The 19,753-nt window shown below is 34.5% G+C and overlaps 2 protein-coding genes across 2 annotated transcripts; one reads left to right on the forward strand and one right to left on the reverse strand.

Annotated features, from left to right (window-relative positions):
- Positions 1-1,295: 1,295 nt before the first annotated feature.
- LOC128237413 (E3 ubiquitin-protein ligase XIAP-like) lies at positions 1,296-12,927 on the reverse strand. Its single transcript, XM_052952934.1, has 8 exons — positions 11,775-12,927; positions 11,420-11,571; positions 11,024-11,093; positions 8,409-8,531; positions 7,327-7,514; positions 3,275-3,455; positions 2,833-2,940; positions 1,296-2,664 (listed from the first exon to the last, which is right to left on the reverse strand). Exons 1-8 carry the CDS (start codon positions 12,790-12,792, stop codon positions 2,468-2,470), a joined length of 2,037 nt encoding a protein of 678 aa, XP_052808894.1. The 5' UTR covers positions 12,793-12,927; the 3' UTR covers positions 1,296-2,467.
- Positions 12,928-13,025: 98 nt separating this feature from the next.
- On the forward strand, positions 13,026-19,068 carry LOC128237414 (baculoviral IAP repeat-containing protein 3-like). The gene is made up of 6 exons (XM_052952935.1): positions 13,026-13,186; positions 14,715-14,908; positions 15,883-16,005; positions 16,118-16,293; positions 16,617-16,671; positions 16,947-19,068. Exons 2-6 carry the CDS (start codon positions 14,758-14,760, stop codon positions 16,994-16,996), a joined length of 555 nt encoding a protein of 184 aa, XP_052808895.1. The 5' UTR covers positions 13,026-13,186; positions 14,715-14,757; the 3' UTR covers positions 16,997-19,068.
- Positions 19,069-19,753: the final 685 nt, after the last annotated feature.

The raw sequence follows: 19,753 nt of genomic DNA on the forward strand, positions 1-19,753 counted from the left end.
AAGATCATGTTCGATTATGCATCACATTCTAAAATCCACATTTTCCATCCATTTTCTTTGATCAAACTTGGTTAGAAAGACTCCAAACTTCCAAGAATTTTGACCACCATGTTTCGTTTAAACGTACTTCACTGGGTTCCTGGCAGGCCTCCCTTCCTATCCAATCAGAATCTCGTAGAACTCTGTTAGAAGGTTTTGGCGTGATGAAATCTAACCAGGGCCTATGTTTTTATGATCACCTAGCAGATCCAAGGGACCCAACCGGGTGCCCTTGGATCAAAGGCCCTGATAAGATTTCATCACACCGAAAAACTTTTACCAGAGTTCTAAAATCGCCCAAGTTTACTATTCATTTAAATATAAAAGAAAAAGGTAATAAAACTCTTAATTAAATAAATTTCGATTCTAAGGGAGGGTCGCAAGTCAAAAGGTTATGCTCCCTAAGTTACGCCTCCTCTTTCATCGAATCCTGGATCTACCCCTGTGACCTAGTTACTCGTGAAGAATCTTTATTACAAACCTGCTTGGCGGAAATATTTCATCTATTTTACCTTCTACCAATCGGCTTATTTCATACGAAGCATCACCAGACAAACAGAATGTTTTATTGTACTAATCATACGTGTAAAGCTAGGTTAAAATCCTCACGACTTCAAAAAGGCGAGTTTTTAGGTAGAAAATGGATTAACCTAGAATTTGTTAAGTAGGTCACGACAATAATGTTACCATTATATACCATCACATATATTTATGCAAGATATTTGGTGTTATTGGATTGAAATTATGTAAAAAGAGTTGCAACTATGTCTATTTCTTACAAGATCTGTTTGTTGTGCACTGTACACGGTCAGGTTGAGTCACATGATGCTTTGGCATTCGTATGAGCTGACTGGAGAAGATTATCGATATTAAGAAAATGAATAAAGTCGGTCACAAGGTCAGATATTCTTAATCTCATACATGTATAAGCACTTTAGATGACATTTCTGCTAATTCTTAGTAAAAAACAACAACATAGGTCACTATGTCAAACTATGCTTACTTCTCAACAATTTGGATGCCATCTCTTTTTATGATGGATCAGGTTTATTAGAAACGGCCATTGCATAAATTTGCCACTGGCTCTTAAATCTACTACATATAAAGACGTCCTAAATTAACTTCATTGACGGATTTGACCGTCGGCTTGCTCTCTAATGTGCGTTGAGTATTGATAGACCAGGGAACATCAACTTTGGTGTTCAAGCATGGGTAAAATAAAAATAGTTCTCAAGCAAATCAAAACAAACTCGCTATTTGTAAAACATTCATTTTATGCATTGTTACGTGCTGCAGTTATGTCAAGTACAAATACATAAACAAAATAGTTTACTCAACTCCATGATGGAGTCTGCCATTTGCTACTTGAGAAAGGCATCCAAAGTGGTTTTCGGGCATTGGATTGGTTTCAGTGGATTTATATTTAGGTAGTTTAGAAAATGCTGATTGATAATTGTTAGGCATTGACACTTCAAATTTGTTGTACAAACAATACGAGGGTTCTGAGACTAATTTCGATTTCGGGGTGTAAAACTTTATAGGTTTTCATTCAAACATTTCTTATTTACTGACACATAAAATGCCATGGATTGATTTGTAAGGCGATTAGTGCCAACTATTATAGATGGACTTTGGTAGAGCAATATGAGATATGTCAGTACGGCAAAAAGACAATCGTTAACGATGTATACAGTGGAGGGGGTTGAGATCAAGATATGATTAAAAACTTTACATTATGTACAAACATAGACCTTGGGACAATACCAAGCAAATGGCTTAAAACCACACCACACACATTTTAGTAGGCACATATCCATGTTTATTATACATTTAGTTACTTAAATGTGTACCTTATATGTACATATAAAGTCGATCTGTCCATATACATTTTGTATCAGTGTATTTTAATGAAAAATCCAGTTTTATGACGTGGTGACCTCGCCAAAAAATAAAATGGACCGCTGACGTCATAAAAATTGTGAGGATGACTGATGATTTCCACACCGGCGAAATATTGTCGCAAGTAAACATTAATTGCTTCATTTAATAAGACACATCAAAAGCGCTTACAAAAAAATAAATGGTAATGTAAAATGTTCGGTATAATATAAGAAATATAAGTTATATAACACACGACTTCGGGCCATTTCTTAAAAAGGTGTATACAATTTTAAATATTATTTAAATTCTTGTTTGTGAACACATATGTAAAATATGTTTAGAATATCATAAACATTTAAATTTAAATTATAAAAACAAATCTTGCATACGTTTATGTTATCACAGAATGCTTAAACGTTTCGTTTCAATAGTCAACATTTCATGCATTAATTTCAGGTTTCCATACAATCAAACAACAATTTTTATTCCATTTTCATTCATGTCCTCTGACTTTATTTATTACAGTGTTTAAGTTCCTCGGCCATTTTCAACCCATGAATGTTTCCACGATTTCCCTGATCGGCCGGTCACAAACAATACACACTGTGACGTCATATTTGCTTGCACAGTCCGTGCAAATTCGGTGATGCGCACATGGCAAGAACAGTGCATTAACGTTATTGTCATTACACATCTGGCATTTCAAGATGTGTTTTAAGCGAGCGTTCTCTTCAAGTATGCTTTCTGTAAAATGAGTAAGTTTCAGGTTTAATAATTGTTATACGTTTAAAGGAAACTCACGTATTCTGTTATATAATTATGTAAATTTAAGAATTTGAAACTTGTGAAAACAATGAGAGAGTTATATCATTTCATTACAGTAATAACACCAGATAGTCGATCAATCAATACCTGGGGTGTCCACTGCTACTGTTTCCTGTTGAAATTGTTGAATTTCCCTCTGTTTCTGGATATCGCCTATGCAGAAGATAAGATCTTCCAATGCTGGACGGATATTTCCTGAAAGTGAAAATCAGTATATTTCCTGAAATGTAAATTCGCTGAAATGTAAATCGCTATAATCCCTTAAATGAAAATTTCCTCAAATGAAGATTCCTTAAAATGGACATCAGTATATTTCCTAAAACCTGTATTTCCGAAAATCAGTATATTTCCAGAAAATGAAAATCGGTATATTTCCAGAAAATGAAAATCAGTATTTTTCATGGAAATGGAAATCAGAATAATTTTATATCCTGAAATGTAAGGTACCTTAAATTTAGGCCAGTTGACGTTCTGAATTAGATAATTTATATATTTCCTAAACTGTTTTTTTCTGAAATTGGCATATTACCACTTGTTCTAAGTCGAATGAGAGCCTCTTCAAACTCTTGTGCGTGAAACCCAAGCTCCTCAGTGCACGTGCGTTGGTGTTCCTCGAGCTCCGGACTCCCAAGAGTGATGTTGTCTATACCAGAAGTCACGATGTCTTCGGGAGACTTTTCTTGATGCTGGGACACAGGTCCTGTTTCCTCCTATGAAAATAATAAATAATTCATTCAGAGAAAATGAAACTCTTTTGAGGCAAGGAGGACAATATTTATTTGAAAAATTACAGAAACAAGCTCAAAATCAAAAAGTTTAAACATAAACCCCGTTTAACGGCACAGGGTAAACGCAAAAGACATAGAACACAAAAACAAAAAGTCACAAAAAAGAAACATTGATCAACAGCACAAAAATCCCATACAACACAGTGCATATATACTATTAAAAAACAAGGTGTGTTTATCAAGGATTGTTAGGTACCGCCATAGGACGGTCAGTAAAATTTAAATTGACTGGGGTTTTAACCAGTTTGCGTGGACAACCTCACACTAATCCCAACAATCCTGAAAAAAGTAAAAACGTAAAAGGTAAATATTATCGAGGTATGCATTAACTTGAGGAAACTTAATAATAAAACAAAAAATAATAAACTCATAGGTAAACCCCAAGTACTGCAATGATAAGGGATCCAAACTTTGCAGACCAAGGAATACAATTAAGAGTACCTAATGTAAAAACGTTTGAAAGACACGATGCAGTTATTGTTTGAAACTACGAGCATCACACACAAATAAAAGGTTTAAAACTATGGGATCATAGAGTCTCACAATAAAAATCATCAGTGAACTAAAACTAGGAACAAACAAAGAAGATTATTAGAAATAAAAACGACATATGTTAGCTAAACCTGTCTTCCAAAAGATTACTTAAGTAAAATTTTAAAAGAAAGTGACGTCCCATGCTGGAACATTCAAAGCCAGCCAAAAACGGGTATAAAGATAACATGAATCTGCAAAATTTTCATAAAATCAAAGCACATAATATTTAGCAATGTAAGGACGCCATATTAAACCTTATAAATTGTATGAGGAATTCATCCTCAAAAACAAGAAGGCAAGTATTTTTTCAAAGTATTGCGGTTATATCCACGGTTTAAAGAAGATCCAAGTAAATCATTGAGTCTATCTGCCCAACAAGCTGCTGAAAACATTTTGATATTACGATTTAAATTATCACCATAAAATTCGAGATGAGCAATACTATCAGCGATGTAAGACTACTATTGTACTTTGATATATTATTATGATGACCATTAACAAATTTTGTGAAAGTTTTCTTTAATTTATGATATCTGAAACTTAGAAGTTTTTTCGTCATAAATTTACTACGAGAGCTGAAATTTTTCGACATCTATACATATTCATTAAAATCATCACATTTATCGTAAAGATTGATATTCAATTATCTTCCCTACTTCGAGTTGCAGATCTAAATAGAATACTTTTAAATTGAATGTATTAGATTTATTAAGTTGCAGTTGTGAAGGGTATATCGATTTGATATTATGTGTAAACACAGGATTATCCAAACTTAGAATATTCTAAGAGTGTTCTTGAATATATCAACAAGGGCAAGATCTCCAGACTTAGATATTTTTAACATATATTAACTTTCATAGCAGTATATAAAGAGGTCTGCATGTTAATGTGCATAGTTAGCATAGTTAGAATGTCTATTGTTCGCTTATATAAACATTTACCGAAATTTAGAAATAATTGTTCAGCACAAAAATTAATTCTTCAATAGGCATGAGTTGTCAGTCATTTATTTGAGAAGAATATATTGAAATTCCAGATGACGTAACATTTGCAAAGAAGTTAACAATCTTCGAACCTAATATAAATTACATCTTTTAAAAAAAACCACCGCATTGAGTACATCGCAAATTGAAGTTTAAGATATGCAATTTATTTCACCGAGTTAGCACCTTAAATAATATTGCATGAGTGGCTTTGCCACATGTTAAGTATTTTAACTTTTGGTGTGCATGAGGTGACATTTATTGCAATCTTACGCTGAACCAAACATTATTTATATTTTTATTTCATGCTTATAATTTAATAAAGACAACATTTAATTAATATTTGATAGGAAAACCGATCGAAATTTCATACGGAAAACGAAATTAAGTATCATCATTGCATTTTCTTCTCGGCATTGTTGGTGCCCCCTGAATGGGGCGATCTTTATGGAACACATTTTTTGGGTTTAACATGTCTGGCCGAGTAATAATAAAATTCGTATAAAATGTTTGATTTATCGTACATTGTAATGTTAAAGTTAAATGATGACAATGCCATTGTCAAGAAAGAAAATAAATCTGCGTCATCTCTTAGCACGCTTAAAGATAACACACAAACAATTTTATAATAAATGTTTAACATCTTGTCCCGTTGTTGTTAATTTATCTTTGAAACATGACGATATATTTGTTAATAGAGTCAAGTTGCAGACAACATTTTCGGCGGTCCGGTGTAAAAGATATGGTTGACTACATGGCAGTTACTCCCCCTTTAATATACTCAATATTTTCCCAACGATTCCAGCATAAACAGTATTAAATGTACAGAAAATTTAATACTTTTATTACCATCCTGTTTGTTATCGCTATAAACTTTGTAAGTTTTTATACGAAGTAAACTACTTTTGAATGTTCGTTTCGCCATTTACAACAAATTAATAGTAATACAGTTAAAACATGCAACTGTAATACTTGTTTTTAAATAAGATTTCAGATAAATAAGTAGAAAAAATATATTATGTTAATGAAAAATTCCTATTGATGAGTCATGAATCAAGATTACCTGCGAATCTGAAATTACTTGAATATTGCATAAAATAAAATATACGTATCGCAATATACATATTGACCGGACGTGAGTAGTCACGTGGTGTTATAATTGAAACTGATCAAAGACAAATTAGTACACGTATCGCAATATATCGTGATACGGATCTAGCCTATCCCAATATACATTGCGATCAGGTTTTTTGGCGAATCGTTACAAACATAATTGTACATATTTACAGAACGAGAGCAGTCACGTGGTGTTTAATTGAAATCGATAAAAGAAAATTAAAAAACCTCCCAATATATTTATAATTTGTTTGTCATTCATTTCCAACGAAACTTTACTTTTGTTAACTTTACAAACTAATTCATGGGACCGTTTGATGCTGTGCATTAATGGTCTTTCTTGTATGCGTTAATGTTACCATTTTTACAATGAAATGGATAAAACATGTAAAGAGGGGCATTTCGTTTCGATAAACTCGCTATTTCAAACGGCGAGTTTCAATAAATACCGGAAAGCAAGAAATAAATATACTAGGTGCAAGCCAATTTATATATACTAGGTGCAAGCCAATTTATATATACTAGGTGCAAGCCAATTTATATACACATGGTTAATTGTAATTAATTTAATTTACTAATAGTTTATTGCATTTATGTTAACAATAAAGCAATACAAATAGATCATATATATATACCTTATTTAAAACAAATGAGTGATTATCTGACATGCAAAGGGATCGGGCCACGAGTTATACCAACATCAGTTACGGCCCTCTCCCAACCAATTGTAATTAATCAAGTGCCTTTTAAAATTCTTTGAATTGAATTGTTGTGTTTTAATCAGAAAATAAACGTGCAATGAATATGTCCTTTTGATATTTCTGAAGTTGACATCATATTTCAAATGGTTTTAATTGTTTTTGAAGAAGACTACATTGAACATATTGTGTTTTTTATAGTTTTATCTTTAATTGCGTCACAATGTTTCTCTAGATCTCAAGATAAAAGATGTTTTTGTTTATAGGGTTTAAATCTGGTAACTCAATAACACAAATGGTCGTACAATACATCAATTTGATAAAAAAAATCTTTAGACAATAGACATTTGATAAAAAAAATACGCACATTCGATAAATAGGTAGGTAAATTAATGAAAAATATCCTTGAAAACTTCATTATTCTTACTTTATTTCATAAGTTTTAGGAATATATTTAATTACCAGTTCTGAAAAGTCCTCCCCTTGTTCGACGGAAGCCTGAACCTGCGCGATATATTGGTCTCCCTTGGTTCTCCTGGCGAAGGGACAAGCCGGAAACCAGCGGCAGTGCTCTACCCAAGGGTAGTCCCCCACATTCCACTGTCGCAGTCCTCCGTCACACGCGAAACACCGCACATGATCTTCAACACCTATAAAAACACATTATTTATCTGTAAGTATCATACCTTCTTTAAGTATGACCCTTTTATGTATGTTATTAAGTTAATCGGTATGTTAATAGTTTTAGTTTGTTGAAATATATAGGAGCGGCCGGAAAACAGCGGCAGTGTTCTATCAAAGGGTCTTCTCCCGCTTTCATCTGTCGCGATCCCCCGACACAAGCGAAACATCGTACATGGTCGTCTACACTGTATAAAATGCCTATGACAATTACTTGTCACTGTACATGTATGGATCCTTTGTGGATGTGTGAGCCCATCCCTTAGTAGTAAGTTCCAAGTTGATACATAAAGAATACGTCTAATCGCTGACGGTGACAGTCGTAATTCTTTGATAGGCTATAGATGTTTAGACGTAATAGATGTCCTGAATAAGGTTTATGAATACCACCCGGATCTTTAAACAACTTGATACTACTTTTTAATGTTACCTTCAGAAGTCCTTTCAACAAAATTTGACCGGACATGATTTGGCCCGCTGTTCAAGTCGACCCAAACAAAAATATTTCCCCAATTCTTCGAAAAGGAAATAAGTAATAAAGGCAACAAGCTGAAGTATTTCAATCCATTTAACAAAATCACTTAAACATATTAAAGATAATTTCCTAATTAATACAATAAATGATCATGGCTTTAAAACAAGAATTACACAATTTCAGCAACAAATGATAGTTTAGCTCAGTATTGTCCAATGTTATGAAATATTCCATATCATTCGTGGAAGTACGGCCTTGTGACCTAATTCGACTTGGGCACATTCTGCTGAATTGTCAGTAGCAGCACATAAGTTGCCTGAGACTGTCTTTTTCGTCTAAAAATAAGAAACATTGGAAACGTCTTTGCCCAAATTAGGTAAACTAGTACCTGTGAAGTACAGACCAGCGTCTGCCAGCTGGTAGGGCTTCTGAGACACCTTTTCCGGCCAGCCGTTATATGTAGCCAGGCGTGCCTCATAGCTTGCATACTCGGGTCTTCGATATGTTATATCTATTGGGGTTGATAAAAACATAATTAAGCAATGGTTCTTATTATACGTTCGTGCATACTATGATATTTAAATGAATATTTTTGATACAATTATTTACACGAAACTACCATGGTAATCCCAAATGTCAGTAAAGTTCCGTTTGGGTATCCGATGATGATTTTATTAGCCCTAAGAGTTCTGCAAAACAGAGTAATGTATGCTATCACGTGACACATCATAGGACTGTCAATGTGTGGCTTTTGGTACTAGTATTGAATATATTGTGGCACGTAACGGGAGAACCGAGGTGTGGTATATGATGTATACTATATTGTGACACGTAATGAGAGTACCGAGGTGTAGTTTGATGTATATTATACTTAGACACGTTATGGGAGTGGCGGGGTGTGGTTTGATGATTAATATATTGTGGCACATAATGGAAGTGTCAATATGTGGTTTGATGTATACTATATTGTGACATGTAAAGGGAGTGCCAATGTGTGGTTTGATGTATAATATATTATGACACGTAATGGGAGTACCAATGTGTGGTATGATGTATAATATATTGTGACACGTATTGGAAGTGTCAATTTGTGGTGTGATGTATAATATATTGTGACACGTATTGGGAGTGTCAATGTGTGGTTTGATGTATAATATATTGTGACACGTTTTGGAAGTGCCAATGTGTGGTGTGATGTATAATATATTGTGACACGTATTGGGAGTGCCAATGTGTGGTTTGATGTATAATATATTGTGACACGTATTGGGAGTGTCAATGTGTGGTTTGATGTATAATATATTGTGACACGTATTGGAAGTGTCAATGTGTGGTGTGATGTATAATATATTGTGACACGTATTGGGAGTGCCAATGTGTGGTTTGATGTATAATATATTGTGACACGTATTGGGAGTGCCAATGAGTGGTGTGATGTATAATATATTGTGACACGTATTGGGAGTGCCAATGTGTGGTGTGATGTATAATATATTGTGACACGTTTTGGGAGTGCCAATGTGTGGTGTGATGTATAATATATTGTGACACGTATTGGGAGTGCCAATGTGTGGTGTGATGTATAATATATTGTGACACGTTTTGGGAGTGTCAATGTGTGGTTTGATGTATAATATATTGTGACATGTATTGGGAGTGTCAATGTGTGGTTTGATGTATAATATATTGTGACACGTAATGGGAGTGTCAATGTGTGGTTTGATGTATAGTATATTGTGACACGTATTGGAAGTGTCAATGTGTGGTATGATGTATAATATATTGTGACACGTAATGGAAATGTCAATATGTGGTGTGATGTATAATATATTGTGACACGTATTGGGAGTGTCAATGTGTGGTTTGATGTATTATATATTGTGACACGTATTGGGAGTGCCAATGTGTAGTTTGATGTACACTATATTGTGACACCTATTGGAAGTGTCAATGTGTGGTTTGATGTATAATATATTGTGACACGTATTGGAAGTGTCAATGTGTGGTGTGATGTATAATATATTGTGACACGTATTGGGAGTGCCAATGTGTGGTTTGATGTACACTATATTATGACAACTATTGGAAGTGTCAATGTGTGGTGTGATGTATAATATATTGTGACATGTAATGGGAGTGCAAATGTGTGGTTTGATGTATAATTTATTGTGACACGTATTGGAAGTGTCAATGTGTGGTGTGATGTATAATATATTGTGACATGTAATGGGAGTGCAAATGTGTGGTTTGATGTATAATTTATTGTGACACGTATTGGAAGTGTCAATGTGTGGTGTGATGTATAATATATTGTGACATGTAATGGGAGTGCAAATGTGTGGTTTCATGTGTAATATATTGTGACACGTATTGGAAGTGTCAATGTGTGGTGTGATGTATAATATATTGTGACATGTAATGGAAGTGCAAATGTGTGGTTTGATGTATAATATATTGTGTCACGTATTGGAAGTGTCAATGTGTCGTGTGATGTATAATATATTGTGACATGTAATGGGAGTGCAAATGTGTGGTTTCATGTGTAATATATTGTGACACGTATTGGAAGTGTCAATGTGTGGTTTGATGTATAATATATTGTGACACGTAATGGAAGTGCAAATGTGTGGTTTGATGTATAATATATTGTGACACGTATTGGGAGTGCCAATGTGTGGTGTGATGTATAATATATTGTGACATGTAATGGGAGTGCAAATGTGTGGTTTCATGTGTAATATATTGTGATACGTATTGGGAGTGCCACTGTGTGGATTGTGATACGAAGTAATAGTTACCGCACCTACTTCTCCAGTCTAGTGACTCGTAATTTGAGTGTAAATGTGTGGTTTGTAATACGAAGTAATAGTTTCCGGACCTAATACTCGAGTCTAGTGACACGTGCGTGGAGTGTCAATATGTGGCTTGGAGGTACATGATTCTCGAAACAATGATTGGTGCATGTAAGAAAGATGGCATTCAAAATCACGGAACACAAAGTACCTGGTGCCTTTTGTGTTTGGAACGATTCCAGCTGCTGTCTTCTTAAAGTTTCAGGATCATTGATCAGGCACTGCAACATTTAAATTTGTATGACAACGTTGCTGTGTTCAATTCTACCAGGTTTGTGCAAAATAGATAAGTGAAACCTGTTCATAAAGTAATATCGCCAAGTTGGTGAATAACTTCAATAACCCAAGGTTTCTGAAAATTAAAATAAGTAGTTGCTTCGTTTGAAATAATTCTATATGATTTATTCTAAAGAGTGAAGATAAAAAACATCATAAATACTTATATATCTATTTTAGCTTCCTTTTTTGATCGATATAAGCTCCAAATTAATCTAATCTTAAGGCTCAAACAGCGCTGAAATGATTAAACATTGTAAAAACACGATACCTTTTTCTGTTCCAATCCAGTAATTCCATACAAGTCAATAAGGAAGTCACAATTGCCAGCGTTTTTAATGTGCTCAGACATCGGATCGTCAACCGGGCTGAAGTCTTTAAGACCGATACCGCACTGGTGGCACCGAACCAGGTCCGCATCGCCTTGAATCAACGTAGAAAAGAATAACATGTTATAACATACACGCTTTTTATGTTTACCGAAATATGTTATACTATCTACTGTTTGTGAAAGAACCGTTTTATTAGATTAAATACTTAATCAATAGGTTATACTATTTGACACCCGTATTTAGACCAATGTATGTAAGTTAAGGAATAAAAGGCAACGCTACAAACATTTTCACCCGTGAAAAAGAAGCCAGCTACTGCAAGCATTTGTGGGGTAGGTGCTGAATGCGGCCAGGCGTTAAACGTGTCCAGTCTGATTTCCACGGAGCATTTCCCTGGGTAACGAGGCCGTTTTCTGTTCATTCGTGGTTTGTCTTCGGCCTTAGCGCTCTCTAGGGTTGCAATATTGTTTTGTTTATGAGCATTTGCATCTTCGCCCATGCTAATCCCTGCCTTCCAATGCGAAGGAGTTGGTAACAATATGCCGCCATCGTAGACTATGCTTTTGTATGAACTTGTTGGAAATGCTGAATTTGTAAAAGAACTATTATCATGGGGAAAAACCGTTCCTGTAATTCCCTTCAGCGAAATAACAAGATCTCTGTTCTTGTTTGTTCCGGAAGTGGTGTCAGAGCTCCTGTTTTCAACTATCATATGACCATGATGGTAAAATACGTTGTGCAGAGAGTCCTCGTCGTAGGGCGATTCCGTCAACCGTTTCTTTGACAAATCAACTTTATGTGGACATAAGTGATTCTTAACGTACAACTGAAGCTTATCAAACAGCTGCTGGCAGTCTGGTGTCTTTCTTTGTACCAAGAAAGACCCCGCAGATCTCGACGTCCTTACAACAAAGTCCGTAATAGGTACATCGGAGAAGTAAGAACATGTCTGTACATGTTGATCCCCCTCTGTAATTTCGAACTCTTCTGGTACATCAAACAATACGAAACAGCGATATTCACCTCCATTAAACCGAAAATACACCGAAAACTCTTGAAAACTGGACAGTACATGCCGAATGAAAGTACTGAAATCTGCAGCGCACACATTATAAATCTCGAAATTAATTACTTCTAAAATTGTCACATCCTTTTTTCCTTTCTTCCGTCGTTGATAGTGGAACTTAGACCTTGTTACTCCTCTCCTTGGTGATTTTCTAAGATTCGCATTTTTATTTTCCAATTTAGTATGTCTCTCTTTCGGAGCACAAGGTTCTTGTGGGAGCTTTGATGAATTAGACACTTTTGCCATATCGAATCAATTAATAATATAGGATTATTACACATAGTATTACACGCGAATACACACCACTTTTTAGTCACTTTATTACGAGTTTATGATCAATACAACCCTTAAGCCACAGTGGAATCCAAATGGTTTCCCACTGAATAGAAACACGTGATCATACATGTATAATTGAAATAATTATGCATGTTATTTAACTGGGTCAAATTGTACGTCTCAATGACGACGCATTTAGGTCGCATTACAGATAAGCGGATGAAATTGTGTGCAAGGCGTAGTATGGATATTTAATTTGTAATATGAATAAAACTATTTACAGTTTATGTGCACCTCTTAAATAAGATCGGACACAAAGATGATTTGAGTGATGAAATATGCAATGTGAACTTCTGGATATTTGGTATGATATCAGTATATTATTAGAATGTTATTTAATATAACATGTTAATATTTTAAGGTTTGGTTTGAATAATTGTAATGTATAGTAGTTTATGAATTATTTAAACAATAAAACGTCTTGAAAGCATTAACTTTACTGATGTATAGAAGTATGTAAAGGATATTAATATGATGTTTTTAAACTTAAGTTAATAGGTATCACAGTATATATAATATTGACTGATGATCTGTGTTTAAAAATAGATTACGGAAAACCGGTCTTAAGTTAAAAATATGATAATATGAGATACTGCGAAAACGAAAGTAAATGCAAAACGGTTTAATTTGCCTTTGATTGCTTTGTTCACTTGAATAATGCAGTTTGGTACTTCAAGCTTTTTATTTACTCAAAGTCGTTATGTTGAAGAAATTTGCGGCCAAAGTCAATTTCGTCAAAAGTTAACAATTTTAAATAAATCGGAACATTTGGCTGGCTACCAAGTACCTTTGATATATTACGCACGCAAGATAACAGAGCGATAAAGCTTGTCAGGGTTATCCATTGTTTTATTGGTAAAGATTAGATTTGAAAAAAACAACAACCCACAAGTTTAAACAACGTTGAAAAGCAGACATCACCGTCTTAGCCGCCTCCCAACCCCCAAAGCCACCATAATAAGTCCTGTATTTAGTTACGGGCGTTTAAAACACAGGAGAATCATCTAAAGGAGAAAAACAGTTTCGAAATAAAAGGATACGGGATTCCTCATGTGCGGGGCTTAAGTATTAAATACATCACCTTTAAATCAGTTTATGTTGTATAATATTGATGTGTCAATGCTGTAACAACAGAAGTGCAAAATAAAGGCGTCGCTCAATATTAATTTATTAGTGGAAATACAGTGCGTTTAAATCCATAAGTTATAGTTGTCAACATATGGTGGTCGACAGGGGCGGTTCCAGTATTCGACGTTAGAGGGGGCGTGACCCTTTTTACTTGCGCCCCTCCCTCAGAAACAAAATATATTTGGTTTAAATTATTGGCAGGGGGAGGGATTGAGAAAATTGTAACAATTTCTAGTCCGAAATGGTGCATTTTGTGCGTATTTTATTACTTTCTTTTCCTATATTAAAATAAAAAGTAAAATTGGACGATTTTTTGGGGGGTGGCACACACAAAACATTTTTTGGGGTAATAAACCTCTAACTTCAATATTATTAAGTGATAACAAGATTGTAACCGTGTATTTAATAGCTGAAAACGCATAAAAAATAGTAAATGATTGGTGAGTGCTAAAAGATTTACTTTTATATTCTATCGTTTCATAAGGTAGAAATACCATGTTTTGATATCTTTCAAATATAACTCGGTTGTCTTTATTTGAACTATTGTTTTCGAATTTTTTTTTTTTGATATATTTAAGAAATCGTATTAATTGTGGTAAATCTTATTTGGGGGTAAAATTGCATCTCTAATGAATGTTCTAAACGGAAAATTAAGTTATGTCTTTCTAAAACTGCAAATACAATATCGAAAATTGTTTTTACAGATGAATACACTACTGAGGTTTCCAGAGTAAACAAGTACTAACGATGAAGCCATCACCGACATCGAACGATACTGGTGTACGTGAACGTAAGACAAACTACCAGGACTACATTACCAAAAGAAGGACGATTCCTGAGATTTTTTATTACAACCCTCCTTTCGTTCAAGCTGCACAGGACTTTGAAGGAATACAGGGTAATGAAAGTTTTCACTGTAGTATCACTTTATGACACCCAAGAAATAACATTTCCGGTAGTATCATTTCATTTTCAAAATTCAGTTTCTGATAAATTGGTCATATCACGTAAAGAAGAAAAACGAATACGTTTTAATTATCCAAAAATAATGATATATCATGTTTAACCCTTGAAAATCGTTGTACCCCTAATAGATTAGAGTGATTTTTTAGAAAACTAAACTGTTTTGTTGTGTTTTGATGAACTCTCCTTAATATGCATTACATGCCCTCAAAAACTAATCTTGAATATCATTCGTCTCTTAAACTCTGTTGAAGTAAAACGAGGGCAATTGGAATTGCTTTAAACACTATGTCCGTGTTAGCTTTAATAACACGGTTTAGAATATTTTCGAAAGTTACATCTAGCAAATACACATAACTGTTAACGAACTTGAACGATTTTTTCCCTTATATAGTGTTAGGGGTCGTGAACCATTAGGTTATTTTTTATTTCGCGTGCAAATTGGTCAGTTGACTATAGAATATACAACCTATATCTCATCCATTTTACTCCCTACCAAGCACTTATATGTTGAACAGTGTTAACCGTGCACCTAAATGCATAAGTATGAACTTAAAGCCTCAGTGTCACTTAGGATTCAATAATTGGAGAATTACATCTGTATATAACTATGATAGTCTCATAAAATGTTAGACAAATTACCGAGGTCCACAAGACGTTTTAGCAAAAAAGAAATGCTTGGAAAATACCAACGAAATAACAAACTGGATCACTGACTCACTATATGCTAATGAGGGCAGTCTTAATGTTGGCAATCAGACTTTACATCAGTTTGATTTGATAGCCATATATATGATAGTTCTACAAATTGAGCCAAAATAACAACAATGCGTTAAGCGGTCTTAATATAAATATAACAGTCAGATGTAACACCTGTAATTGCACAAACTACACATTTAACCTCAATAGATTCTACACACTTGAGACCCGAGTACGCAAGCTATAAGGCGCGATTGGCAACATTTGACGACTGGCCGGAAGCGGCGTCTCAGAGACCGCAGCTGCTGGCTAAAGCTGGGTTCTACTATACAGGTCGGTTTTTAATAAAATAAATTTCAGAAGTAAATTTTATTTAAACGTTGAATATGTTATTAAAAAAGGAATGAAAACATAAACTGATGAATTTATTGTACCATTTGACTAGGGTATGCCGACATGGTGTTTTGTTTTGCGTGTGACGGTTGTCTGCGACCGTTGCAAGAAGGAGCAGACCCTTGGATTGAGCACTGCCGTGAGTTTTCGGGCTGTCCTTTTGTCAAGTCCACCGAGGGGGATGAGTGCATTGGTGAGAACCAGGCGTCCATTCATCAAGCAAAGGAGGTAAATGCTCGGAACCATTTTTTTATCACTAGCGGATTAAGGGGGGGGGGTGCACCTGCCCCCCCCCCCGCCCCCGTATTTAATTTTTGATGTTTAAGTTTTATGTCAATATCGGAGAAAAAAGTTAAAATATACGCTAAAATTGCAACAAGGAATTACTGAAAATAAACATGCAAACATTTAATGCCATTTACATTTCGGTTCTGAGGCAGGGCCGCACGTTAAAAGGATGCGCTGCTGGATCCGCATATGATAAGGAAACATAGTATTGAATGCATGTAGGGCCTAACAATTAAATTCAATGTATCTTTTATTTCTTCCAGCTTGAAGAAGCGAACAATTTAGATGCAGACATTATGACACAGTACCGAGAGCACGGTATGTTTTAAGTATTACTAACGAATGGCGAATTCATCATCAATTATATAAATACGTATTCAACTTTCCATACGTAACATTGATTCCAAAGTCATTGATCTTACAAGACTTGAACAACACTTTATGGTCAAAACACAAGGAACATGTTTTAAACATTGAAAATACCCTCTCGGTCTTTTTTCTATAATTTCAATGAACTAATTTAGAAGATCGAAATATGAAATAATTCTTAAATATTCTATATAGTAACACTATTATTTCATTGCCTGTTTCAGATTACCCTCTGCAACGTTGTGACGTAAATGAGGCCACACTTAACAAATAGTTTGTTTGGCGTTATCCGACCGACCCACAAAAATACCCGCGACATGAGAGTTGTCATATTTTTTGTTTTCGTTTTTCATTAGGTAATAACGGGTGAAAAAGTACAACATACACAATAGGAACGATCTTCCTACATACGTGTACAAATGTGGGTCGGGTAACGCCAAACAAACTATTTAGTAATTTTGGTTGAACGTAAATGGTATGAACTGCCTGGTAGATACCATCGGATATGCTGTGAAGCCGCTGGCAAAGCAAACATGATGCCACGGTGTGTCAAATTTGTAACCAGTCAGTCAAAGAAATCTCAGACTGCCATGAACATTCAGGTGCTTTTATGGAATAAGCCCCACCATTCAGCTTGATACCCGCGTCAGTTTTATTCCGTTTTGTTCTACATTTGGCATTGACAAACACATACGGAAAGTGGAACATTCTATTAGAATAGAGATGTTTTTAATGAGTATGTAAATGGTTTATACATTCAGTGTTGTGTGAATCTTAATCAGTACTTCTAACCGTGGAAATAAGATATCCACTTCAACTTTAAAGAGTACATGCAATCTACATCATCTTATTAGAATAGTGTTCTTTTTTCCAAAACAATTACCCTTTTGGCATTACTCTGTTATTAAGATGAAATGCCCTCCTGCATGCATCCCTAGGTACGGTTATTGAGTTTTAAGCAGTGGTAATGTTGTGTGGAATGAGGTGACATGGCATGAAATATATATTAAAATCTAGTCATGATGCCGGGTCATTATGGTTGATTAACTGTGATAGCCTTAAATAAGATGTGATACAATGTATATTCAGTGCACTCAAATATAGGTACTTTAATGTCGATTGTAATAATTTATTGGTCTCTAGTACACACTCGGGCCTGTTTGACATATGAAATAAGAACAATACGATACCCTTGTAATGTATACGGCCTGGAGAAAAAAATGGCGCTTTCATTTACTAGAGGTATGACGGCAAAACGCGAGCACGCCATGGCACAATCATGAAACAGTTATGGGAAAGATTGCTCTTTGACCTTAAATGGAATTGGTGGAAAGTTGATGGCTATGCATGACATTGTTTTCAAACAAGCCAAAAAAGTAACTGACCAAATTTTCTGTGTGTGACCTTGATATTTGAAAGTTGTGAACTATTTAGGTGTCGTATCCAATTATACCGGTAACTTAAGCCTAAACCAAGAACACTTGATTTGTAAAGCACCTATGGCACTGAATAATTTATTTTGTAAATGCCATTGTTATGACCATCAACCTAATTTGTATATTATTTTATACATTTATTTAAATCTTGAATTTATTCATCTTGAATCATGCAGAAGATGTTTGAGGTACACCAAATCCAAAGAGTTAAAACGAATCAATTTATGACTTTGTAAAATATTACTGTCACAACTTATTCCTTCAATGCAAGTGCATTTGGAGAATTAGGAACATACCCATTATATATACAAAGATAAGAGATTTAAGATTAAGACACGTCTAGAATTTTAAACGAGTTTAGATATCTTGTTGAAAAGTTAAAGAATCTTATTTTGTTGATTATGACTGTCCTTACATTCACATCGTTTTCAAACTGTTAAAAAGGCCAGAAATTTAACAGTTGCAATGCAGTTGATATGGAAGACGAATTTTTTATTTGGGTCCTTAATACAACAATATTTAAAGAAAATAATAATTTACAAGTTCTATTTCGTTCGATCGTCTGTGTTTAAGGTTATACAACTGTTTCAATCCAAAAAAAGAATGGAACAGTTTAAAAAATGTTTATTTGTTCAGGGGTCTCTTAAAGAAAGAGTATTATAAATATCTGGTGGTAATTGAACTCCGCTAATTCAACTTTTTTATTTGCTATCGATTAATCATATATAATCATGATAAACCGGTTTTATAAAAAAAAAACATGTGTGATTTGTGTGTGTGTTATGTTTTGCTTTCTTGTATGTATATATTCGTTTGTTACTCTGTACATACACAATGAAATATGTAATGTTATATATTGTATTTGTTGTTGACGATGTACAATGTACGAGTTGGAAATAAACTGTATGTGTATGTGTCTGTCTGTCCGCATGTTTGTCTGATTGACCTACCTACATAAGCATTACTTGCTATATGAGCTCTTCTCTTCTCTTTAGTATTTTACAAGTGACAGCCTTTTGCAAGAAGACCTTGATTATAATATAAAAACAAGTAAAAATAACAATACATACGCATGGAAGGGTATTGAAGCAAAAATTGCATAGTGTTTGGTATGTGTATTGAAACTACTTGGTCTTCAGTCCCTTTGAACATCCGCAGGTTGTAAAGGGATATTATAAAACTCGTGACAGAAAATAAAGACTGATATAAACTTGCGGACGCTTATCAGCGAAATGCAAAATAGCTTTATGGTCTGCATTTCCGGTACATCTTTTTATGCCGTAATAAAACCCATATTGGTTCATGACATGAATAGTAAGTTTCTCACACTTCAGACGATAATATATAATCATCAATATCAGTGTAGATTTTATCAAGTCTTTTATAACGATAAAATGAAGGAAGACGCACATGTTGCCTTAAGTCTATCTTAGTTAACGCAGTTTGGAGTATATTGGCATGACCACATTTAAGTTTAAATCTCCCATGATTATGTTGGCTTGGTGACGGTTCTGGAATTGTTCAATGCTACGGACATGTTTCATGACAACTTTGGTGGAAGTTTTAGGTCTGTGTTAAAAAACATAAAATCATTA

The sequence above is a fragment of the Mya arenaria genome, chromosome 6 (assembly GCF_026914265.1).
Source record: "Mya arenaria isolate MELC-2E11 chromosome 6, ASM2691426v1".
NCBI lineage: Eukaryota > Metazoa > Mollusca > Bivalvia > Myida > Myidae > Mya > Mya arenaria.